Raw genomic sequence first — 26,935 nt, 5'->3', positions numbered from 1 at the left:
GCGAAAGAGACACTAATAAAGTCGATTGCGCAGGCAATACCGACATACATGATGAGTGTTTTTAGGTTACCAGCATCAACTTGTGACGAACTGACTCGGATGATAAGGAGCTACTGGTGGGTTCAGAAAATGGGAAACGAAGGACGCACTGGATTGCATGGGAGAAATTACTACGCCCAAAGAATCAAGGTGGCCTGGGTTTTCGAGATATGAGGCTTTTTAACCAAGCTCTATTAGCTCGTCAAGCATGGCGTTTAATTGATAGACCTGACAGTCTATGCACGAGGCTACTTAAAGCGAGATACTATAGACACGGCAATCTAATTGACACTGTCTTCACAGGCAATGCGTCTCCTGTATGGCGAGGAATTGAGCATGGGCTGGAATTGTTGAAGCAAGGCATTATATGGAGAATTGGTAATGGTAAAAAAGTCAGGGTTTGGAGGGACCCGTGGTTACCACGTGTGGGCTCTTGTAAGCCACTTGGAGAGCGAGGAAGCTGCAGGTACAGCCGGGTGGCTGATTTTATATCACCAGAGGGTTCTTGGAATGAAGAACGCCTAAGACAGTACATGGTAGGTGCGGATGTACAAGAGATTCTGAAGATTAAAGTGTCTCGCAGAGCAAGAGAGGATTTTTTGGCTTGGAATCTGGAGAAAGATGGGAGATTTTCAGTCAGGAGTGCCTACCACATTGCAGTTAATCAGATTCAGAACCATGGTGGGGTTTCAACAAGTTCGAGACCAGATGGGGACCGACCCGTGTGGAGAATGTTCTGGAAAATCCAAGTTCCCCAAAAAGTGAAGATATGTGCGTGGAAGATGCTAAAGAAAGGGCTCCCCACACGCCAGGTTAAGAAATCTAAACACTTGGACGTGGTTGATGAGTGTCGGAGATGTGGCCGGGGGACCGAGGATAGCTTTCATGCTGTTGTTGCATGCCCAACCTCTAGTGCTGTATGTGATGCTATGGGTGAAGTGTGGACTGTTCCAGCGAAGGAGACGATTAGGAACACTGGTGATGAGTGCTTGTTCGATCTATTGGTAACCATCCGGAAAGAGGAACGTGCTAAAGTTCTGATGATAGTTTGGAGAAACTGGCAGCTTCGTAATGATTCCATGCATGACAAGACGGTGCCTCCGGTCAAGGTGTCCAGGGATTTTTTGCAAAGCTATATGGTCTCACTAAATTAGATAAAACTCAGTAAAGGCTATGAAATGCTGAAAGGAAAAGAAGTCATAAGACAGGATGGGTCGGAAGCTCGGCCACAACGCGGAAAGAGTATTCAGGAGCTAGCCCCATGGCCGCCACCCCCTGAGGGATGGATTGCAGTATCCGTAGACGGCTCCTTTGATGCAGAATCACACACGGCGGGAGCGGCTATGGTGGCGAGAAACAGTAGAGGAGAACACATCATGTCGGCGTGTTGGTTTATACCTCACTGCTCGAGTGCCTACGAAGCGGAGTGTGTGGCCGCTCGGGAAGGCGTTACTACGGCGCTCTTGCAGTCAACACTGCCTCTTGTTATTCAGACTGATTGTGTATCCCTGGTAAAGGTTTTGGACAGTCCAGTGACAGATAGGTCGGGAGTAAGTCATCTGGTAAATGAGACTAAGGAGCTGTTGAGAGAAAGGGAGTTTGTCTGTAGGCACATTGGTCGTTTGCAGAATAGAACTGCAGATCGCCTTGCTAATCTGTCAAGAGTGGAGCAACGCACCGACTTGTGGTTGCGGGGGCCTCCTGATGCTCTTAGGTGCTATCTAGCAGGTGATTGTACAACTATTTTTTAATTAATAAAGCTCTCTTTCCAGTCGCAAAAAAAGGACCTATTATGTGTCTTAAACATGTTGTACTTGTGTATATATAACCGGTATGACTACAATCCACCCATAACCAAAGAAAAACAAGCTCAACAAAAATGCCGCCCATCCAAGACAAGCATAGCTCTCGGGAGCTGCTCCAGGCTCAAGTTAACCTTTGGCACCATGCACTGGGATTCGTCAAGTCCATGGCACTCAAATGTGCGATGGAACTGCAAATCCCTAACACCATCCAACACCATGGTGGGTCTATGACCCCGTCAGAGTTGGCCACAAAGATCGGCCTCCATCCGTCTAAGCTTCCCCGCTTACGGCGACTCATGCGTGTGCTCACCATATCAGGCATCTTTGCTGTTCATGAGGCAGCCACGTCAAACAAGGAGATTGTTTACGGGCTTACCCCAACCACACGCCTACTCGTCGGTGATGAAGTTAAATCAAACTTATTTCCTATTTTGTCTTTGATGCTTGATTCAACTGTCATTGCCCCCTTTTTTGGCATGCACTCATGGTTCCTAGATGAGCATTCCACGTCGCTGTTCAAAAAAGCTCACAGCCTTAACTTTTGGGAGATGGCTGAGCAGGATGATACTTACAACCAGATACTCAATAATGCAATGGTTTCGGATAGTAACTTTCTCACGGACATCATCTTAAGGGAGTGTGGTGATGTATTTCTTGGCATAAACTCTCTTATTGATGTTGGTGGAGGCCACGGTGGAGCTGCCAGGGCAATTGCGAATGCATTCCCGCAAATGAAATGCACCGTGTTGGATCTCCCTCATGTGATTGCAGAAGCTCCTAGTGATGTCCATGTGTCGTTTATTTCTGGCGATATGTTTAAGTACATTCCGCCAGCAAATGCTCTTTTCCTAAAGGTAAACTCTCTAGAAGTTTCTTCTTCCCTTGCAATACAACACATCATCATTTGACAATATGCTGTCATAACTCCTAAAGCGTGTATTTAGCCGCTTGTGTGAATTAAATTAAGTTAACTAAATTTCTTACAATAAATTTCTATAATTCAATATATTATAGGGACTAATGGTAACCTATTTTTGGGCTGCTGCTGTGCATCTTAGTGGGTTTTTCATGATTGGGGTGATGAAGACTGTGTCAAGTTATTGAAAAATTGCAAGGAAGCTATTCCTCCCAGAGATGCTGGTGGAAAGGTGATAATCGTAGATATGGTGGTTGGATCTGGGCTAAATGAGATTGTAACAAGAGAGACACATGTTTTATATGATCTATTTATCATGTGCGTTGAGGGGATTGAGCGAGAGGAATTTGAATGGAAAAGGATATTCATGGAAGCTGGATTCGGCGACTACAAAATTATATCAGTGCTGGGAGTTAGATCTGTTATTGAGCTCTACCCTTGAACACTCAATTAAAAATTACATGGTAATCAGTGTTGTATGTTCATAAACGGGCATGAACAGCATGTGTGCTCTCTTGTTGCATGCGTTGGCCTAGTATGGTGAAAAGTGTACTACCTTATTATATTTTTGTGATATGTAACCGCTGTGATCAATGAATTTGTCCCGGTAGTGTTTATGTATGGACTACCATCTGCAGCTGGGTCTATACTTTGTTTGTGAGAATTGAGATAACATATACTGATATTAAGATGCTATATGTCCATGTTTCAGTGGTTACTCTGTTGTTTTTCAGCGTCCGTACCTTCGTGAATCAAGTGTTTAGATAGCTTTGTGCTCATGAGGTCGTTAGAAACTGTTCATTCGATGTGATACTGTAATGCATGACCTATTGCGGGCTAAAAAAAACTACAGCTCCTTGCTTGCATATAATCATTTCATGTGTACTTTAGCAGTGTCATATTTTCCTGTCTATTTGGCGTCATTGACTTGCAACTTTACAGGTTTTTTTTTCCAAAAGTTATATGCTTGGATCCATTTTAGTAAGACTGCATCCGCATGATGCTGTGTTCAGATTGCTCTTGGTGATTCAGTGTGATGCAATTCTGAATTTCAGTAAACATGTGACGAATGGACCCATTTTTCAGGTCCTCTCTGCCTCAGGTAAGTACCTCTTTTGGAAGTTTATACCTAAGATTGTTCATGCAGCAATTGTGAAGCGAATGGCATCCACATTGTGACATTACTTGAGTACTGGCTGTTTTTTTGTGTGTGTCTATATGTTTGTCAGTGGTGTCTGTCAACCGGATCAATGGAGATAGAGAGAAGCATATATTGTCCCCAACACTTGCCCCTGGAGATAATTCTGATCTTGTGCTGGATGTCATAATAACCAAGGGACTTGCAGTGTCAGCTTTCAGGTGAATTTTTTGATGTTACTTAACAAAAAATTAAGGTAATAGTTTCTTTTCACCGGTTTATGGATTTTTTTGCTTGTAATCTTTTTGTTAAAAATAAAATAAATGATATAATAAAGTTTAGTATCCTTGTTTTGTGACATAAGTTTTTTATATGAATGACGTGATCTTCTCGGTTAATTGCATAAAATATACTATTTAATGAACTATGGAATGTATATAGAAAGCATTTGTCCAAAGAAATTCCAAAAGTCACCTAAAAGTTCTATTACATTCATGACCACTTTTATATTGGTTGGAATATGTTCCAGGATAAACGTTTTTCTATATGGAACATTTTCATCCATCATTTTTTAAAGTTGCAAGGACACTTTTTGGCATACATAAATATTTTTATCACACACATGCATATTTAAATAGACTGTTGAGCATATCCTAATAAAATCTTGCTCGTGCAATTTTTTCTGTAAATTCTATTATGCAGAGTCAACTTTTTCATTATGCATGATATACACATTATATTTTATACTTTTAATAAATAATTTTGCAAATAAAAATTCTATAAAACAATAGTGTAGACCATTCCATACTTCCACGCTGCCATCCGCTATTGGGCCGCCCCTATTCCCCTCACAAATGCTATGTCTAGCTTATTGCGAGGCAGAAGCGACATTTGTCTCATTTTTGTGTGTTTTTCTCTACCTTTTTATCAGTTTTCTTTTGGTTTTTATTTTTATTTTTGCTCTATTATTTTTTTCCAATGCATGTTGACTTTTTTAATACACATTTGAACATTTACCCGGATACATGTTGTACATTTTGAAATACATGTTGAACATTTTTTTAAACGTGTGAACATTGGTTTAATGACACAAATAAATTTTTATATGCTATGAACAGTTTTAAAAATTTATGTGAACACATATTGACATTTCATGAAGATTTTTTAAAATGTGGGAACAATTTTTAAATGTCATGAACAATTGTTATTGAATGGTATGACCGTCTTTCACAAATTACGCAGACAAATTTTGACATTTCAATGGATTAAAAAAATAACTTCTTTTTAAACTTGTGAACATATTTTAAATGACACAAATATTTGTTATATTATAGGAATCTGTTTGTAAAACCACAAGAATAAACCTTTTACATTCCACAAACATTTATAAGTAAAGTAATTTATTCATATACATATGTTCAGAACATTTTCGGAATATAAGCAAAAGTAAGTTAGAAGAGAAAAAAATATGAAAAACGCACGCCTCACGCTGGGAAAAAAGGGAAACACTGGAACCCTGGAAGCCTCGTACTGGCCTGGCCTAGTACAGGCTCGCGCTCCTACTTGCTGGCCCTGGTCATGCATGGTGGGTGGGCACTTTGGTCATCCAAATCCTACTGTCTGACCATCTGCATCTGTTGTAAATCTAGCTCGCGTGATTTGATTTCCAGCAGTTGCCCGGTCAGTATGATTCTGTGTGGTGTGGTGTATCATCATGTTGTCATGCGTACAATGAGGAGAGGGACTGCTGTCTGCGCCTTGGAACCTTGCTAATTTCCCAGCAATTATGGATGGGTGTTTGTTCTACACCTCTGAACCCACGGAAGGTTTGGTACTTCTTGCACCATTCTTCTATAAGAAACCCCACTACAAATTACAGCTTGGCGCGTGGAGAAAATTAATTATGCCCTGTTTTTTCTACTTACTTGGCCGGGGGTCTACTCTCTTCAGGGGAAAAATGTTATTTTACTTGCACACAAAATCTAGATAAACAGCTAGGTCAATTCGATGTATTTACATTTTGTTGATTTTGGTAAACACTAAGCTCCTTCTGGACTGACAGTTGGTTGGAGGTTGTGCGATCAAACACATTGCACCAGATTTTTTTTTAAAGGGGGGTTCGCCCCAGCCTCTGCATCAGAACGATGCATACGGCCATGATTATTAATAAGCAAAAGGTGTTACACAAGTCTTGTTGTCTCAATCAAGGAACAAAAGGCTCACAAAGAGCTAAAAAGTAAAAGAGAAGCCACAACCGGCTGGCAAAAACGATAAGAACTAAATGCCTATCTTATTACATTGCACTAGATATATTGTCCTTTCTTGGTAAGCAAACCCTGATAACTTAAGGAATGGCAGATGGATCTGGGACATCAAGGTCCAGCTATTGGTGCCAGCAATCATGCAACTGTGTGATCTTTGGGGCAAACTCTCACATGTCCTGCTCAACCCTTTGGTTGATGATGATCAATTCAGCTCGAAGCTAACAACTAATGCTCCATTTTCTACGACAGACAACCAATTTTCCTGGCACCAATGAGGTGCTGGACGTCAGATAGATTGGCTCGCAGAGGATTGCAACATCAGCCGCATTGCCTATTATACTTCCAAGAGCCGGAACAATCAGCCACCTAATGGTGCAATGTTCTCTGTCCAGGGCAATCTGAATTGCCAGGCGACGTCGTGACCTGAAGCTCGATCGCGGTCATGTCTATAAACATCCGCTGGTTGGAACACAATGGAAGGGTCTTTCACAACGTCCGAGCACGAAGCCAAAGAGAATATAATTCACGACCACTTCTCGCATGTCATGAAAAAAGAGAGGAGAAGCACCAAGGAGTTCAATTGGGAGGAGATCAATGTGGAGTCGCATGACTTGCACGAGCTTGCCACTCCATTTTCCGAGGAGGAGGTCCTTGAGGCGATAAACGACATGCCTTCTGACAAGGCGCCTGGGCCGGATGGTTTCACGGGTCTTTTCTTCAAGAAGTTTTGGAATATCATTAAGCACGACCTCATGAGGGTGATTCACCGTTTTGACTCCCTCCACACAACAAATCTACACTGGCTCAACTCCACAAATGTGGTACTTTTGCCTAAGAAGGATGGGGCAGAGAGGATCGCAGACTATAGGCCCATTAGCCTCATTCACGCGGTTGCCAAGATTACTACGAAGGTGCTCTCCATCAGGCTTGCCCCACACATGTCCTCTCTCATCTCCAATGCTCAGAGTGCCTTCATCAAAACACGGAGTATTCATGCATGACAACTTCATGTACGTTCGAAACCTTGCTCGACACCTGCACAAGAGCAAGACTCCTTCCCTCTTGTTCAAGCTTGACATTCGAAAGGCCTTTGATTCGGTTAGATGGGAGTACATGCTAGACCTCCTTCATGTTGGGCAACGCAGCAGAAAACAAAAATTTTCTGACCTACGCACCAGCCCAGGACCACTATGGAGACTGCATACATGGTTTGATCTTTTTCGTTACCGACTCGTAGCGCAGCGGAAGTAGAGTCGATGACGAACGGCGGTGAGATCCCCGCAGCTAGGATTTACAACCTCCCAACCGCGAGGATGTATACCCTCATCCGCCCCACGGACAGCCCTCCGGGAGGCGGTCGGACAGTCCCTCGGACTGTGTCGCGGACAGCCCTTCGGGAGGACCCTCAAAATTCGGACGGTCACTCGGACAGCCCTTCGGGAGGACTCACAGAACTCGGACTGTCACTTGGACAGCCCTTCGGGAGGCACTCTCAAAACAGCCCCTCGGGCAAAAGGATCGAAACTACGACCTCTCTACGGGGTTGCACACATACGGTGTCATCTATCCGGCAGGGCTTCGCCGTCCAGAACTAGTTCCCACCGGAACCCAGACAGCCTTTCGGCTCTACGAAACTATTCCGCTGGGAGGGAGAGAGAAGCCAGATCATGCATGGCACTTGTATGTGAGAAAGAGTGTGTCTTTAGGCAGCCCCCTCCACCCCTATTTATAGGCCAAGCCCAAGGGTGGCTTCTCCAAGAAGCCAAGGGGATAATACCAAAAGGCCCTCAAGGTGGCTTCTCCAAGAAACCAAGCAAAAAGCACTTTCACTATTCATGACGACATTTTTCAGCGTCCGTTCGAACTGAAAATATTTATGTGGGCTCAGAACATTTCCAGTACCCACTAAAATAATTTTCAATGCGTTCCGAAACAATTTCGGTTTAGTGATTTTCATCTGCGAAAAGCAAACAAGAATGCATTTTCACTATTCATGAAGACAATTTTTCGCGTCCATTAAATCCGAAAATATTTCTGTGGGTCTTAGAATAATTCCAGTACCCACTAATGATTTTGGATTTGTTCTGAAACAATTTCAGATTAGTGAATTTCATCTGTGAAAAACAACAAAAGCGATATCGGCAGCTTCGAAACATTTTCGGTTTTTATCCCCAAAAATTCCCAGAAGTTTCCAGAATAATTCCGGCACCCTCCAAGAATTATCAGGCGTGTCCCGAAACCAATTTGACTTAATGGTATATCCCGAAACAACTTTTCGGTGTTACGAAACTATTTCGCTATTCTCTCTCCGGAACTCTTCCATTGTCTCCGAAACTTTTTCGGCAAATTTCTCTCAGACTCCCTCTCTAGTATTCAGCAGATAGATGACCCTTAAGCGTGTGACCCTATAGGTTCGGTGAAGCATAGACATGACCGGAATATTTTCCGATCAATGATCAACATCGGAGCCGTGGACACCCATATTGACCCCTATACCCACACGAATGAATATTCGAGTGAACCTCCAGTTGTCGTGTGCTATTCCTGTTGCTTCGCGATATGTTACAAAGACCCGAGGTGAGATTTACTTGCATCCCCATGGATCAAGAACTTGTCCACTATGCTAGTTACCTCGTTACTGGTTTTGTTCTCTTTTCTCGTTTCCGTGTTCCGGCATCCCTGTGATCAAATCACACTGTGTCTGGCCAGACGATGATGGATACCGTAACACCGAGAGGGCCCGAGAATATCTCTCCATCGTCGGAGGAGCAAATCCCAATCTTGAGCTATCAAGTTACTTGACATACTTTTCCATGAACCCGTAAGCCGCCGTAATAGCCACCCATTTACGGATGACGTTTAACAGACCCCAAAGTTCATGAAGCAAGCATGAAGAAACTCGATACTCTCATGGTCTAAGGAATCATGCAAACGTTAACCATCTCTGTGTTATGTACCATTAACTTGTGATGAATGAATCTCATAGCATAACATCAATCCGGGTCGATTCAACACAAATGTTCTCTTAACATTGTGCCCTCAAAGTTGCTGGCATTGACATGCCCATGATCAGGAAAACAGAACCATCATGCAACACTTGAGCTAGTCTTAGAGGCTAGACTAAGAAAACTTCTTACCGTTTATTATTCCACACGTGCATATGAGTCTTCCTCCGAACCTCGTGTTATTGCAGACTCGAGAACCATAGCAGTTATAGCATGGAACATAAACATAATTATGAACTTGGAGATAAATAATATCATTTATTATTGCCTCTAGGGCATATCTCCTACAGGCTCCCACTTGCACTAGAGTCAATAATCTAGTTAATGCTAATGCACTTTACACCTATGTCATACTCGTGTAAAAAATGCTTCGCATGTGGTATAGCCTGATGTCCATCGGATCTGGCAACTTCAGCTCCGTGTGTATCTCTGCATATCCTCGCGTTTTCACGCTTTCACAAAATTCATATTTTGTGCGGACTTGGCTTTGTATATATGTGAATCATTGGTCGAAACCTGATTCCTCAGACTGAGCTATGGAGGAACTATCTGCAATAGTGTCCCATTGACCAAAGCCTTCTTGGAACCATACTAAGTTCATGAATGAACTATATGATTCAACATCTTTCTCTTTGTCGCTTCTAAAGCGGCAACATACTTCGCCTTTGTTATAGAATTCGCCACAGTAACTTGTTTGGAACAATTTCCAACTAACTGTGCCACCATATTGTGTGTTACACAAAACCCTAAATTTAAATCGAAAATCGCATGGAGAAAAGATGAAGACTGTATCGACGTAACCTTTTACAACGAACTCTTCATGATCTCCACTTGCGAGGAAACATGTCATAAGTGCTACTTTAGTACTCGATGACCCTTTTTCACTATTCTCCCATGATCAGTACTTTTGATCACTTTGGTATCTATAGTCGCAACAGCTTGGGAGTATTGGACATATCTGGTTGTTTTACATACCATGGAATACATGATTAATCCAAACACATGAGTGTGTGGAATCTTCATCATGTATTTTGCTCATCAGTGTTTTGGGACACTGATTCTTGCAAAAACTCTTTCCATGTGACTTCGGCAAGAATCACTCCTTCTCGTTCTTAGTGCTAAACGGTTTTAGCATCTTGTCAATATGTATTTTTGCTCAGCCCCATTAGGTAAATCTATCTCCATAGATCATTATGCCTAATATCAAGGCTATTTAGCCCAAGCGCTTCATGGGAAAACTATTTTCAAATGAAGTCCTAATTCGTGTCAAGAAATTTATTTCCAATTAACAATGTGTCAATCACACAAGGTTTTCAGAAATATTATTATGCTCCCACTTACTTTCTTGAAACTACAAGCATCTTCGTTACTCATTGATGAAGTCAAACCCCTTTGACCATTCCATCAAAAACGAAGATTCCAACTCCATTTTGCTCTCTTCTGTCCATTGTTGGAACTCTGAAGTTTGCATACTTACTAGCATACTCTGGACTGACAAAATACTTTGGATTGTATCGCATACAAGTCCTAGGTTGTATTTCCATTTCATGGAAATTATTTTGTCATCCATGTTGCATATCTCATGTTTGAAATATGTATTAATTGCTAGTTTAACCCGAACCGACTTTAAGCATTGCTACGGTGAGACAATCTCATTGTAGTCAACTCCTTGAACTTGTTATTGCAACAAGTCGAGCTTAATGGATAAAACATTTTTATCCATATTAGTTTATAGTCCCATTACAATCCGTTAGACTCCAAGTCTTTCGGAGGGTTTATCAAGATTTAAATCTTGAATCATTTATGGAAACTATCTCGGATTATATTGGCATTCAGCCAATTATGGAGTCAGGGCCCATCAACGCTTCCATGTGTATCATAGGTATACTGTTGTCTAACAACAATATCTCGTTTGCGCACCTGAGAGGTTTGCACGAGCTTTGCCTACGTTGTTCAGCTACATGTTCGACCGAAGTCCATACATCTAATGTAGAGGCTTCCGTATCAATCGCAGTAGGAAACTCTGGAATTACTTCCAAGGTTCCTTTCCTTTGACCTAATGACGAAGATACTTGTTATCTCGTCAAGTTGCACTGTCCTCCCACTTACGCTTTTGCAAGAACTATTCTCTTTAAAAGCATACCATTTTGTGGCAAAAATCCTTTGCCTCGGTATAGTGGTGGGGGAATGCCCAATGACTTGGGATAACTTACAAAGTAGCACTTGTCTAATTTGGAATAGGTTTGTAACCTTTTACACAAGCCCCATATTCCAAATGTTAAGAAAAGATATAACATGGTTGGGCGTACCATACCATGCCGTCATTTCAACAGACCTGATGGAGCTCTTTTCAGTGTAAAAGCCGCAGTCTCTAAAGCATTACTCTTTAAAAGTGATATTGGCAAATTTATTTATGTCATCTTTGATCTTACCATGTCATAAATGGTTTGATTACATCTTCACAGACATTCCACTCATAGTGGTGTTCCGAGAGTTGTAAGTTATGAAACTCTTTTCACAACTCATCAGACATTCGCTAAACTTGCAACTCAAATATTCCTTTCTGCAATAAAATTGCAGAAACATAATTTCCTTTTTACAATAACTTCTACTTCATTTTTGAAAACCTTTCGAATGATTTCAAAAAATCCAGACGTACGTCTCATCAAGCAAATATCCATATATCTACTTGAGTCATTTCTGAAGATATATAAATCCACTACTTGCAACAACATTTATTGAACTACACACGTCAAAATGTATGATCACCAATAAGTTTGTTGCTCGTTCCTTATGGCATGTGAATGGTATTTCAGTCACTTCACTTTTCGGAGAAAAGTTGCAAGTGTCAGATGATTCAAAATCAAATGACTTCAAAATCCATCATAATGGAATTTTTCCATGCGGGTTTCTCCAATGTGACCAAATGCAGTGCCACACATGTGTGGTATTCTCATAGTCTTGCGACATTTAGCGTCAGTGTTATGGATGTATCATTTTACCATCAATATTCATAACATACATCCCATCTTGGATGGAAGCATGGCCCTTCATGTTATTCATAATACTGAACAACAATTGTTCTTTTATGAACAACCCTTTTGCAATAAACATTGTGCAATGGGCTAGAGTGTAAGAACTCTAAAATGAATTATGAAAGTAAACATAGAGGTAATATATTAATATCATTATTCATAACATACATCTCATTCATAATGAAAGTATGGCCCTTATGTTTATTCATAATACTGAACATCAAAAGTTCTCTTATGAACAACCTTCTTGCAAGATACCTTATGCAAAGGGCTAGAGTGTGAGAAACTCTAAAATGAATTATGAAAGAAAATACATAGGTAATACACCGATGGTAGGTATAGTAACTTTTACTATGTTCCCATCATGTATTAAAACCTCATTCCTGGCTAGTCTTTTTAGGCCATAGTAGCTCTTACATTGATTCGCAACAGAATGCAATCGAGCGGGTATCTTTGCGATTAACTCACAATACCCAAGAATTAGTGATTACCATGTTTAACCATAATTCCCAAGAACTATATCTTTGGCCAGCCTTCTATACATCAAAAACTTGTATGACATTCATACATGAGCTGGATATTCCAGTCATCTTTCTTTCTGCCTTTATACTTCTAACAGGTTAACTTTTAGTATTTCTCCTACTCGCAAAAGAAGCACCCAACTTAAGAGTGGCGTTAGCCCCGGACTTCCTAGGCGTGTAAGTCATACTAACACCCTTTGGACACTTCCTTTCTCTTTAAGTTGTCGTTTTATTCACCTTTCATCATATGACAGGCGTTCTTCTGGATCCTCTCTTATCAGTCTAATGCATAGTAAACACTTTACTAATAATTTGCAAAAAAAACATTGCTTTGGATATTTCATATCTTTCAGCCTTTGTTTGTATCTGAAAATTAATTTTCAGTTCCATGAATATCACATAACTATCCCACAACTTTCGAAGTTCGGGTTTCATGGAAGCAAACATATTGCACTTGACCGTAACAGAATTCTAGCTTTTGGATCGAAGGACGAGAGTCACATCATCCATAGCATTTGTGGGAGGATACCGAAAGCATGCGATAGGACAAAGTCCTTCTCGACACTCTTGAGGACAATCCTCACATTACGTTACCAATCGTAAAGTTTTAACCAGATATTTAACAGTTATTCAATTTTATCAGGGAAGGTGGAAACGCGAGCCATTATTCTACAACTATTTTGCAAGAAACACTTAGACAGTGTTCATAATTAATTGCACTGAGAATTAAACATGTTAATTCAACAGTGCGCTCCCACTCAAATCAATATCTCTCAAAATTGATTATGAGTGACACAAGACCCGCATATCCATTCAACGCCATTGAACGAGATGAACACTGATGGCGCGAAATTCAATCGGTAGGCAAACTTGCCGATCACATCTCTATCTGACTCTTGTGCATCTTTCGATGGGCGTGTTCCGAGCTCTGGGAGATCCTTGCAGAATGTCAAGAAAACCAAGTGATCTTGCTGTGAGGTCTCAACTCACCCGCCTCACACTTCCCTAATCGTTCGTACCCAGGGAGATCCTGCGATACCCCGGAAAGTTAGGTGCCGTGACGGTGCTACACTTGGGAGAACACTAACTACTTGATATTTTTTCTTTGAGAGATCACCCTAATAAACGCGACTATCGCGCAATCAAGAAGGGTGCATCAAGAGGGATAAACATCTCAGGCAATTCATAATAGCATGATATGGTATAGCCTCTTCTAACGGAGAAGTCAAGTATTTCTTCGTCTTCGGCATTCGCGTCGGTGTTCACCTTCGCGAAGATTGCCACCACCATGTCGATGCACCAAATAATATCGCTATCTCCATAGCGGATAAAATAAATGCATTATTAAGTTTGACACGCAGGTCATTAAAGTGCAATCATATGGCTCCAGCCATCATGCCGAATCATGACACGCAGGTCATGTTAATTACATCATATAGTCATCTCATACATAATCAAATTGAATATGAGCATTGCTATACCACATCACATGCACATGCAAACCCTCCTGCAAAACCAAGTTAGACGTTTCTAATCGGTTTATGCAAAAACTTGTTTTTCGTGGCTTCTAAGATTTCGACTTAAACCGCAGCTACCAACGTTTTATCATCAAGTATGATTATTCAAGTTCCTAGATTAACATCTCGGGGTGTATGAAACACGAGATAATTAAATCTCGAGCCCCATACTAAACTTCGTCATACGCATGACCCCCGTGCAGATCATATCTGCAATGCCCTTTCATCTGCGAATTTCATCTTTCTTTTGACTACGGCAGAACCCAAAGAACTGATAGCACTTCCATGATCAATCAGGATCACGGATTGCCAGAACTTTGTCAAATTCCACCATGCTGTCTCGAGATTGAGCAAACGCAAATTCTAGGGAAGCAACAAGAACGTCGGGTAACAGATTTCATCTGTCACCCGCATAAATAATTTTCAGCAATAGATCTCATCTACTCCAAAATTATATTATGCAATACCCATACATCTCTATGTATTCTAGATCGTAACCTGCATCTACGCATAGCACGGCTCTTGATGCCACTGTTGGGCAACGCAGCAGAAAACAAAAAATTTCTGACCAACGCACCAGCCCAGGACCACTATGGAGACTGCATACATGGTTTGATCTTTTTCGTTACCGACTCGTAGCGCAGCGGAAGTAGAGTCGATGACGAACGGCGGTGCAGATCCCCGCAGCTAGGATTTACAACCTCCCAACCGCGAGGATGTATACCCTCATCCGCACCATGGACAGCCCTCCGGGAGGCAGTCGGACAGTCCCTCGGACTGTGTCGCAGACAGCCCTTCGGGAGGACCCTCAAAACTCGGACGGTCACTCGGACAGCCCTTCTGGAGGACTCACAGAACTCGGACCGTCACTTGGACAGCCCTTCGGGAGGCACTCTCAAAACAGCCCCTCGGGCAAAAGGATCGAAACTACGACCTCTCTACGGGGTTGCACACATACGGTGTCATCTATCCGGCAGGTTCGCCGTCCAGAACTAGTTCCCACCGGAACCCAGACAGCCTTTCGGCTCTACGAAACTATTTCGCTGGGAGGGAGAGAGAAGCCAGATCATGCATGGCACTTGTATGTGAGAAAGAGTGTGTATTTAGGCAGCCCCCTCCACCCCTATTTATAGGCCAAGCCCAAGGGTGGCTTCTCCAAGAAGCCAAGGGGATAATACCAAAAGGCCCTCAAGGTGGCTTCTCCAAGAAGCCAAGCAAAAAGCACTTTTGACGACATTTTTCAGCGTCCGTTCGAACTGAAAATATTATGTGGGCTCATAACATTTCCAGTACCCACTAAAATAATTTTCAACGCGTTCCGAAACAATTTCGGTTTAGTGATTTTCATCTGCGAAAAGCAAACAAGAATGCATTTTCACTATTCATGAAGACAATTTTTCGCGTCCATTAAATCCGAAAATATTTCTGTAGGTCTTAGAATAATTCCAGTACCCACTAAAATGATTTTGGATTCGTTCTGAAACAAATTCAGATTAGTGAATTTCATCTGCGAAAAACAACCAAAGCGGTACCGGCAGCTCCGAAACATTTTCGGTTTTTATCCCCAAAAATTCCCAGAAGTTTCCAGAATAATTCTGGCACCCTCCAAGAATTATCAGGCGTGTCCCGAAACCAATTTGACTTTATGGTATATCCCGAAACAACTTTTCGGTGTTACGAAACTATTTTGAGATTCTCTCTCCGGAACTCTTCCATTGTCTCCGAAACTTTTTCAGCAAATTTCTCTCAGACTCCCTGTCTAGTATTCAGCAGATAGATGACCCTTTAGCGTGTGACCCTATAGGTTCGGTGAAGCATAGACATGACCGGAACACTTTCCGATCAATGATCAACATCGGAGCCGTGGACACCCATATTGACCCCTATACCCACACGAATGAATATTCGAGTGAACCTCCAGTTGCCGTGTGCTATTCCTGTTGCTTCGCGATATGTTACAAAGACCCGAGGTGAGATTTACTTGCATCCCCGTGGATCAACAACTTGTCCACTATGCTAGTTACCTCGTTACTGGTTTTGTTCTCTTTTCTCGTTTCCGTGTTCCGGCATCCCTGTGATCAAATCACACTGTGTCTGGCCAGACGATGATGGATACCGTAACACCAAGAGGGCCCGAGAATATCTCTCCATCATCGGAGGAGCAAATCCCAATCTTGAGCTATCAAGTTACTTGACATACTTTTCCATGAACCCGTAAGCCACCGTAATAGCCACCCATTTACGGATGACGTTTAACAGACCCCAAAGTTCATGAAGCAAGCATGAAGAAACTCGATACTCTCATGGTCTAAGGAATCATGCAAACGTTAACCATCTCTGTGTTATGTACCATTAACTTGTGACGAATGAATCTCATAGCATAACATCAATCCGGGTCGATTCAACACAAATGTTCTCTTAACATTGTGCCCTCAAAGTTGCAGGCATTGACATGCCCATGATCAGGAAAACAGAACCATCATGCAACACTTGAGCTAGTCTTAGAGGCCACACTAAGAAAACTTCTTACCGTTTATTATTCCACACGTGCATATGAGTCTTCCTCCGAGCCTCGTGTTATTGCAGACTCGAGAACCATAGCAGTTATAGCATGGAACATAAACATAATTATGAACTTGGAGATAAATAATATCATTTATTATTGCCTCTAGGGCATATCTCCTACACTTCAGCGCAGAGGTTTCCCAAGTAAATTTAGAGATTGGATTGCAGCTCTCTTGTGCTCCTCATCTTCGAGGATCCTCTTGAATTGGTTGGCTGGCGCCCCCATCAAGGATGGTCGTGGGCTATGACAAGGGGACCCCATATCCCCTCTTGTATCTGTCATTGATATTGAACCACTGCAACAAATACGTGATGTGACGATGAGAAAGGGGTTACTGCACAAGATCCAGGGGAGGGGTGTCATGGTGCGGACCTCTCTCTATGCAGATGATGCGGCTGTGTTCTTGGCTCCAATCAAGCGCGATGTGGACAACCTCGCAAACATCTTGAGAGGCTTTGGGGAGGTCACGGGCTTATGCACCAATTTCCATAAGAGTTCGATGGTTCCCATTCGGTGCAACCACCTTGACTTGGGGCACATCACCCAAAGTCTGCCGGCGGTCAGGGCTTCATTCCCGTTGCGATACTTGGGACTCCGTCTCTCAGTTCGGCAGCTAAAGTTGGTCGATCTTCAATTCCTTCTGGATAAAGTGGCAAGCAAGTTGACAACATATGAGGGCCAAAACTGTTAGGGAACGTAGTAATTTAAAAAAATTCCTACGCACACGCAGGATCATGGTGATGCATAGCAACGAGAGGGGAGAGTGTTGTCCACATACCCTCGTAGACCGAAAGCGGAAGCGTTAGCACAACGCGGTTGATGTAGTCGTACGTCTTCATGATCCGACCTATCCAAGTACCGAATGTACGACACCTCCAGGTTCAGCACACGTTCATCTCGATGACGTCCCGTGAACTCCGATCCGGCAGAGCTTCATGGGAGAGTTCCGTCAGCACGACGGCGTGGTGACGGTGATGATGATGCTACCGACGCAGGGCTTCACCTAAGCACCGCTACGATATTATCGAGGTGGAATATGGTGGAGGGGGGCACCGCACACGGCTAAGAGATCAATTGTTGTGTTCTAGGGTGCCCCCTGCCCCCGTATATAAAGGAGCAAGGGGGAGGCCGGCCGGCCCTTGTTGGCGTGCCAGGAGGAGGAGGAGTCCTCCTAGTAGGAGTAGGACTCCCCTCTTTCCTAATCCTACTAGGAGCGGGAAAGGAAGGGGGAGAGGGAGAAGGAAAGGGGGGCGCCGCCCCCCTCTCCTAGTCCAATTCGGACTAGAGGGGGAGGGGCGCGCGGCCTGCCTTGGCCAGCCCTCTCGCTCTCCACTAAGGCCCATAAGGCCCATTACCTCTCCCGGGGGGTTCCGGTAACCCTCCGGTACTCTGGTTTTCTCTGAAACCACCCGGAACACTTTCGGTGTCCGAATATAGTCGTCCAATATATGGATCTTTATGTCTCGACCATTTCAAGACTCCTCGTCATGTCCGTGATCATATCCGGGACTCCGAACTACCTTCAGTACATCAAAACACAAAACTCATAATACCGATCGTCATTTAACTTTAAGCGTGCGGACCCTACAGGTTCGAGAACTTTGTAGACATGACCGAGACACGTCTCCGGTCAATAACCAATAGCGGAACCTGGATGCTCATATTGGCTCCTACATATTCTACAAAGATCTTTATCGGTCAAATCGCATAACAACATACATTGTTCCCTTTGTCATCGGTATGTTACTTGCCCGAGATTCGATCGTCGATATCTCAATACCTAGTTCAATCTCGTTACCGGCAAGTCTCTTTACTCGTTATGTAATGCATCATCCCGTAACTAACTCATTAGTCACATTGCTTGCAAGGCTTATAGTGATGTGCATTACCGAGAGGGCCTAGAGATACCTCTCCGACAATCGGAGTGACAAATCCTAATCTCGAAATACGCCAACTCAACAAGTACCTTCGGAGACACCTGTAGAGCACCTTGATAATCACCCAGTTACGTTGTGACGTTTGGTAGCACACAAAGTGTTCCTATGGTAAACGGGAGTTGCATAATCTCATAGTCACAGGAACATGTATAAGTCATGAAGAAAGCAATAGCAACATACTAAACGATCAAGTGCTAAGCTAACGGAATGGGTCAAGTCAATCACATCATTCTCCTAATGATGTGATCCCGTTAATCAAATGACAACTCATGTCCATGGCTAGGAAACTCAACCATCTTCGATTAACGAGCTAGTCAAGTAGAGGCATACTAGTGAGACTATGTTTGTCTATGTATTCACACATGTATCAAGTTTCCGGTTAATACAATTCTAGCATGAATAATAAACATTTATCATGAAAATAAGGAAATAAATAATAACTTTATTATTGCCTCTAGGGCATATTTCCTTCAGTCTCCCACTTGCACTAGAGTCAATAATCTAGATCACATCGCCATGTGATTTAACATTAATAGTTCACATCACCATGTGATTAACACCCATAGTTCACATCGTCATGTGACCAACACCCAAAGGGTTTACTAGAGTCAATAATCTAGTTCACATCGCTATGTGATTAACACCCAAAGAGTACTAAGGTGTGATCATGTTTTGCTTGTGAGAGAAGTTTAGTCAACGGGTCTGCTAAATTCAGATCCGTATGTATTTTGCAAATTTCTATGTCAACAATGCTCTGCACAGAGCTACTCTAGCTAATTGCTCCCACTTTCAATATGTATCCAGATTGAGATTTGGAGTCATCCGGATCAGTGCCAAAACTTGCATCGACGTAACCCTTTACGATGAACTTTTTGTCACCTCCATAACCGAGAAACATATCCTTATTCCACTAAGGATAATTTTGACTAATGTCCAGTGATCTACTCCTAGATCACTATTTTACTCCCTTGCCAAACTCAGGGCAGGGTATACCATAGGTCTGGTACATAGCATGGCATACTTTACAGAACCTATAGCTGAGGCATAGGGAATGACTTTCAGTCTCTCTCTATCTTCTGCCATGGTCGGGTTTTGAGTCTTACTCAACTTCACACCTTGCAACACAGGCAAGAACTCTTTCTTTGACTGTTCCATTTTGAACTATTTCAAAAACTTGTCAAGGTATGTACTCATTGAAAAAAATTATCAAGCGTCTTGATCTATCTCTATAGATCTTGATGCTCAATATGTAAGCAGCTTCACCGAGGTCTTTCTTTGAAAAACTCCTTTCAAACACTCCTTTATGCTTTACAGAAAATTCTACATCATTTCCGATCAACAATATGTCATTCACATATACTTATCAGAAAGGCTGTAGTGCTCCCACTCACTTTCTTGTAAATACAGGCTTCACCACAAGTCTGTATAAAACTATATGCTTTGATCAACTCATCAAAGCGTATATTCCAACTCCGAGACACTTGCACCAGTCCATAGATGGATCGTTGGAGCTTGCACATTTTATTAGCACCTTTAGGAATGTAGTTTTGACATCCATTTGCCAGATTTCATAAAATGTGGCAATTTGCTAACATGATTCGGACAGACTTAAGCATCGCTACGAGTGAGAAAATCTCATCGTAGTCAACACCTTGAACTTTCTCAAAAACCTTTTCCGACAAGTCTAGCTTTGTAGATAGTAACACTACTATCAGCGTCCGTCTTCCTCTTGAAGATCCATTTATTTTCTATGGCTTGTCGATCATCGGGCAAGTCAACCAAAGTCCACACTTTGTTCTTATACATGGATCCCATCTCAGATTTCATGGCCTCAAGCCATTTCACGGAATCTGGGCTCATCATCGCTTCCTCATAGTTCGTAGGTTCGTCATGGTCAAGTAACATGATCTCCAGAACAGGATTACCGTACCACTCTGGTGTGGATCTCACTCTGGTTGACCTACGAGGTTCGGTAGTAACTTGATCTGAAGTTACATGATCATCATCATTAGCTTCCTCACTAATTGGTGTAGGAGTCACAGGAATAGATTTCTGTGATGAACTACTTTCCAATAAGGGAGCAGGTACAGTTACCTCATCAAGTTCTACTTTCCTCCGACTCACTTCTTTCGAGAGAAACTCCTTCTCTAGAAAGGATCCATTCTTAGCAACGAATGTCTTGCCTTCGGATCTATGATAGAAGGTGTACCCAACATTTTCTTTTGGGTATCCTATGAAGGCACACTTCTCCGATTTGGGTTCGAGCTTATCAGGTTGAAACTTTTTCACATAAGCATCGTATCCCCAAACTTTAAGAAACGACAGCTTAGGTTTCTTGCTAAACCATAGCTCATACGGTGTCGTCTCAACGGATTAGACGGTGCCCTATTTAATGTGAATGCAGCTGTCTCTAATGCATAACCCCAGAACGATAGTGGTAAATCGGTAAGAGACATCATAGATTGCACTGTATCCAATAAAGTACGATTATGACGTTCGGACACACCATTATGCTGTGGTGTTCCAGGTGGCATGAGTTTGTGAAACTATTCCACATTGTTTTAATTGAAGGCCAAACTTGTAACTCAAATATTCGTCTCCGCGACCAAATCGTAGAAAAACTTTTATTTTCTTGTTACAATGATTCTCCACTTCACTCTGAAATTCTTTGAACTTTTCAACTGTTTCAGTTTCATTAAGTAGATATACCCATATCTGCTCAAATCATCTGTGAAGGTCAGGAAATAACGATACCCGCCGCGAGCCTCAACACTCATCGGACCGCATACATCGGTATGTATTATTTCCAATAAGTCAGTAGCTCGCTCCATTGTTCCGGAGAACGGAGTCTTAGTCATCTTGCCCATGAGGCATGGTTCGCAACCATCAACTGATTCATAATCAAGTGATTCCAAAAGCCCATCAGCATGGATTTTCTTCATGCACTTTACACCAATATGACCTAAACGGCAGTGCCACAAATAAGTTGCACTATCATTATTAACTTTGCATCTTTTGGCTTCAATATTATGAATATGTGTATCACTACGATCGAGATCCAACAAACCATTTTCATTGGGTGTATGACCATAGAAGGTTTTATTCATGTAAACAGAACAACAATTATTCTCTAACTTAAATGAATAACCGTATTATAATAAACATGATCAAATCATATTCATGCTCAACGCAAACACCAAATAACACTTATTTAGGTTCAACACTAATCCCAAAAGTATAGGGAGTGTGCGAAGATGATCATATCAATCTTGGAACCACTTCCAACACACATCGTCACTACACCCTGTCACGACCGGTTTTCCAATAAAAATATTTATTGAGGAACCGATCCCTTTTACGGACCAGTAGAGAAGAATTCCTCCTCACTGGTAGACAATTTCTTGATCACAAAAGAAAAACCAGGAGTACTAAAATATAATACAAGGTTGAGCGGAGACGGCTCAACAATTTATTACAAGCACACCGATAATACATCAAGGTGGATAGGGTGGCATAACTACTGACTCACAATAAAAGCGGTAGTGGATATGTCACAGTGAAGTGGGTGACATGGCTCCTGAATCTAACAGCTCTTCGAGCGTCGGAGTGAGGCCCGAGGATTCTTATTGTGGGTGGCGGAAGCGTATATGATACAAGTGACCAATATCCAGGATCGCACGGGTCTGACTGGGATTCCTCTAGGTGTCGGACTCACTATCAAACTCTTCATCCATGAGATCGCCTTCGTCAACATCTGGCCAAATCAACAAGCCAGGTGAGTACTATGAAAGTACTCGCAAGACAGTTCGGACATAAGATATAACAAATGTAAACATGATGCATATGAACAGATTAATAGAGCGCACTCAGACAATGGGATAGCAATGCATGGGAAAATAAAAGGGAAGTCGGGCGGTAGTCCTCCCGAAATCCCAATGTAGTACTGAAGGCCAATCGAGTGTCTGAATGACTCCTCGAAAGGATTCAAATGAAATAACAATGCCGCAGTCGGGCGTCAAGGCGACACCACATAAAGGGCTTATAATGGAAAAGAAATGACGGTGCGTGCCACAGTCGGACGTCTGAGCGACATCACGTAAAGGGCTTATACCAAAAGTAAATGACAAGAGTGCCACAGTCGGACGTCTGAGCGACATCACATAAAGGGCTTATATCAAAAGTAAATGACAAGAGTGCCACAGTCGGACGTCTGAACGACATCACATAAAGGGCTTATATCAAAAGTAAATGACAAGAGTGCCACAGTCAGACGTCTGAGCGACATCACATAAAGGGCTTATATTACATAACTTGATATTTCAGCAGCTCACGAATTTAAATCATTTCAAGGGAATATTCAGTTATGAGATAAATAAAAGGTTAGTCCATCCACAGGAATAACGTTCAACCGGGTTTACCACTCAAGCCTGTTCACCGGGGATTCCCACGAAAACTGACACAGGGACTGACACGGATATGGATACGTTGGCCTCGGTTCTTGACCATGGACACGATGACTCGGAAGGATTAGACTCTGCAGAGTTTGTACTCTTAACCACAGCCAACGGATTTCAGTAGTCACAAGGGACTAGTTCCGTTTACGGTGTTTTAGGAGAAACACATCTAACCAGTACACACCCATTCAACATTCCGATGCCAGGAATCACCCTCGGCAACGTTCAAGAAAAACCTTGAGACGGGGAGGCTACAACCTCGCGTAGCATGGGATCATATTTATACCGCGCGCTCTAAGGGGTGCCCCCCTCTCGGTCCCAACCGGAAACACCCATGCCCCCTGACCGGATGACTGGCTTTAATCCAGGGCCATAGAACCCTCATCCCGGCCCCTCTATTTGGTGTGTACAAGGAAAGAGGTTAGCAACTTACTAAACCGTATTCTTTGCAGAAAACATGTGGCAGCACGAAAGGGGAAGAACGGTAACGTGGCTCAGTCCACGTTAACGTCGGAGTTTATCGGATGACGTAAGACTAGCATGCTACAACAATACCATCTTATTACCTTTCATGTCACCACATGATCAGGTCAACTCTCATCAAAGATCACAGTAACTTCGAAACCCACGGTTAGTTGCCTTGCATGCAACGTTATACTCACCGATGCTCATATGCCATGCACAAAACCATTCAAACAAACATGCAAAACACCTATCATATCAAAGGTTCAAACATGCTTGCCTGGTTCGGAGAAGTCGAAGTCTAGCTCGGTGAAGTTCGCGGCTCCGTCACCTCCTCCGGAACCTACGGTGTAACGAAACCGTATACTAACGTGAAAATCGTTGCGTGCATAAAAATTATTCCAAATTTTTTCCAAATAAATACTATAAAAAACTAGACAAAAATATAAGACTGACAAAAAAAGAATCAATCAAAAATCATCTTTTATTAAAAAGATATAAGGGTTTTAGTCCAAGGACTGATCTGTGATGAAACAAAAAAGATCCAGGGACTTGTTTGAGAAAACAGAAAACGGTTCGGTAGGAAATACGTTAGCCCAAGGGGAAAACACATTTTGCCCGAAGGCGCTTTCAGAAAACGGTTCGGGGGGAAGAAGAGAGGCTGACGGGGGGTCCCACCCGTCAGGTTTAAAACTCCAACGGAGCTCGCCGGCGCCCGAAGGCTGCGGTGGTCGCCGGCGTTGAACCACAGCGAGGCAGAGAGATCGGAGGGTACCAAGAGGTTCAGGGTGTTCTTTCGCGTCGGTGGGTGGTGGACTTGGCCGTCGGAGAGCACCACGTCGACGGCGACACTTTCTCCGGCGGACGGTGGTTCGGGCGATGGTGGAGTACTCCGGTGGGTGCTGCAAACTCCAAATTGATGCGCGGGTCAGAAGAGTGGATGCACTAGGAGACTACTGGCATGAGCTGAGAGGTAGAGGTGCACGCACGGGGGTGAATCGAGCTGGGTCCCGAAGCGGGTCGAGGCGGCCGGAGTTGGGGAAGAAGACTCCCTCGGGGGCTGCCCAGTGGCTTGGCGTGGTACTGGTGGTGTGTGGAGGTGGTGCGGGTTCGAGTTCGAGCTCGGGGCCTCCTTTTATAGGCGATCCGAGGGGGTGGCCGTGAACGGGATAGCTCCGGCGAGCAATTACGGCGAGGCAGAGGTTGGGCAGGGGGTTTAGGAGGCTAGGCATCATCAGGGAGGGTCACTGGTGCCATTCCTCCGCTAAACCTCGGTCGGGCTCGATGTAATACGCTGGTCCTCGACGGAACGGCCGTACGGGCACGGCGGCAGCAGGGAGCGCGCTCTGCGCCTAGCAGTTCACGACGACGGACGGCAGCGTGCACGGGTGAGTGGATGGCCACGCGGTAGCCTCTGGTGGCTTGGGCGGCGCTGGACGGCGCCGTCCAACGCTGCGCCTCTCTGGCAGCCGCAAAGGCCGCTGCTGCCGTCGCTCACGGGGTGGCGCACCTCCTCCTGCTCGTCGCCGACGCCCGCAAGCCTCCAGGAGATCGTGCGGCGCAGGGATAAGAAGGAAGCACAGGGCGCACGGCGCCACCGCGGCCACTGGCAAGATCGAGAAGGGGCTCTGAAGAAAATGACAGTGGTTTACTGAAACTGTTTACTGAACTTCTGAACTTGACAGAAACAGTGCCCTTCAGGTCTTCGACGAAATGATTTGGCATGAAGAAAAAAAATTTTGGAGCTGGGGCTTGGTGAGGTGACCTCTCAATGCATCCAGAGGCTGCCTGAATTTTCTCAGATTTTTAGGAGGAGAAAACAATTGAATTTCATCAAATTTGGCAAATATGGTCCAAACTTGCAGCAAGCACAATTTGAAATATTTGAACTGGAGACCAGTGGATCATCATGGATCTTGGTTGAGGGCTCTAAGGACTAGCCAGGGAAAATAGTTTGGAGGCCAAACTCAAGGTAGAAAAGGTAGTTCCTTTGTAATCCTCCAAGGATCAAAATAGAAGGCAGAAAATATTTTTGATGAGAAATAAATGGAAACAAAAACATGGGGGAGTTCAACTTGCTGGATTTGAAGTATATCTTGGCATAAGGATGGGGAATGGCTTTTGGGAGGGGATTTCCACTTAGGTCATGGCAAGAGGAGATTTTAAAAAGGAAAAGAGATCACTCCAAATGCCATAGGGCTATTTAAAATATTTTCAAAAAATTTCCTAAATGAAAAACATTTGGTGTTGAGTCAACATGAGATGAAAAACCTCCAAGACCAAGGATCAAGTCTTGGGTGAATCCAAACAAAACACTTGTCATAAAAGAAAATTTTTGAGAGGGAGAGTTCTTTAGAAGAAAATTTTAAATAACATCCCTCAAATCAAATAAAAGTTTGAAAAAGCCAAATAAAATTTTTTTTGGGTGTCACAACACCTACCCCCTTAGGAAAAATCTCGTCCCCGAGATTTCTGCTGATCCTCAAATAGATGTGGGTACTCTGCCTGAAGAAAATCTTCTCTTTCCCATGTAGCTTCATCCTCGGTGTGATTGCTCCACTGAACCTTGAAAATTTTAGTTGTTTTCTGACGGGTCCTCCTTTCAGACTCTTCCAAAATCTTTACTGGCCGCTCTCTGTAGGTGAGGTCTGGTTGCACATCAATGCTCTCATGAGATACATGCTTCTCCGGGTTGCTCACACATTTCCTCAACTGTGAGACGTGGAACACGTCGTGGACGTCTGACAGCTCTTTGGGTAGGTCTAGCTGGTAGGCTACGGTGCCTCTTCGTGCAACTATACAGAAGGGTCCAATAAATCGTGGGGCTAGCTTCCCTTTAATTTTGAACCGTTGCAGGCCCCTCATAGGAGACACTCGTAGGTATACATATTCACCGGGTTCAAAGCTGACCTCACGATGTTTTCGATCGTAATAGCTCTTTTGTCGGCTTTGAGCGGTCTTGAGTCTGTCCCTGATCTGTTTAACTTTCTCCTCGGCCTCCTTGAGCATGTTTGGGCCGAAGATACGACTGTCACCTGTCTCTGACCAATTTTGTGGGGTACGACACCTCCGTCCGTACAATGCTTCAAAATGTGCCATTTGTAAGCTGGCTTGGTAACTGTTGTTGTAGGCGAACTCGGCATATGGCAAACTTTCTTCCCAACTGGATCCATAGGTGAGAACACAGGCTCGCAGCATGTCCTCTAGGATTTGGTTCACGCGTTCAGTTTGTCCATCAGTCTGGGGGTGGTACGCTGTACTGAATGCTAGTTGAGT

General features: G+C 43.3%; 1 protein-coding gene across 2 annotated transcripts; it reads left to right on the top strand.

Annotated features, from left to right (window-relative positions):
• Positions 1-1,882: 1,882 nt before the first annotated feature.
• LOC109782740 (acetylserotonin O-methyltransferase 1) lies at positions 1,883-3,381 on the top strand. 2 transcript variants are annotated; one of them, XM_020341367.4, is made up of 3 exons: positions 1,883-2,063; positions 2,163-2,698; positions 2,903-3,381. In XM_020341367.4, exons 1-3 carry the CDS (start codon positions 1,919-1,921, stop codon positions 3,200-3,202), a joined length of 981 nt encoding a protein of 326 aa, XP_020196956.1. In that variant the 5' UTR covers positions 1,883-1,918; the 3' UTR covers positions 3,203-3,381. The 2 variants fall into 2 exon arrangements, with proteins under 2 accessions (XP_020196956.1, XP_020196950.1); XM_020341361.4 differs by having other exon boundaries at positions 1,883-2,698.
• The last annotated feature ends 23,554 nt before the right edge of the window (positions 3,382-26,935 follow it).

This window comes from Aegilops tauschii, chromosome 1 (assembly GCF_002575655.3).
Source record: "Aegilops tauschii subsp. strangulata cultivar AL8/78 chromosome 1, Aet v6.0, whole genome shotgun sequence".
NCBI lineage: Eukaryota > Viridiplantae > Streptophyta > Magnoliopsida > Poales > Poaceae > Aegilops > Aegilops tauschii.
Note: the sequence above shows the minus strand (reverse complement) of the source record. Positions and strands in the feature narration are given on the sequence as shown.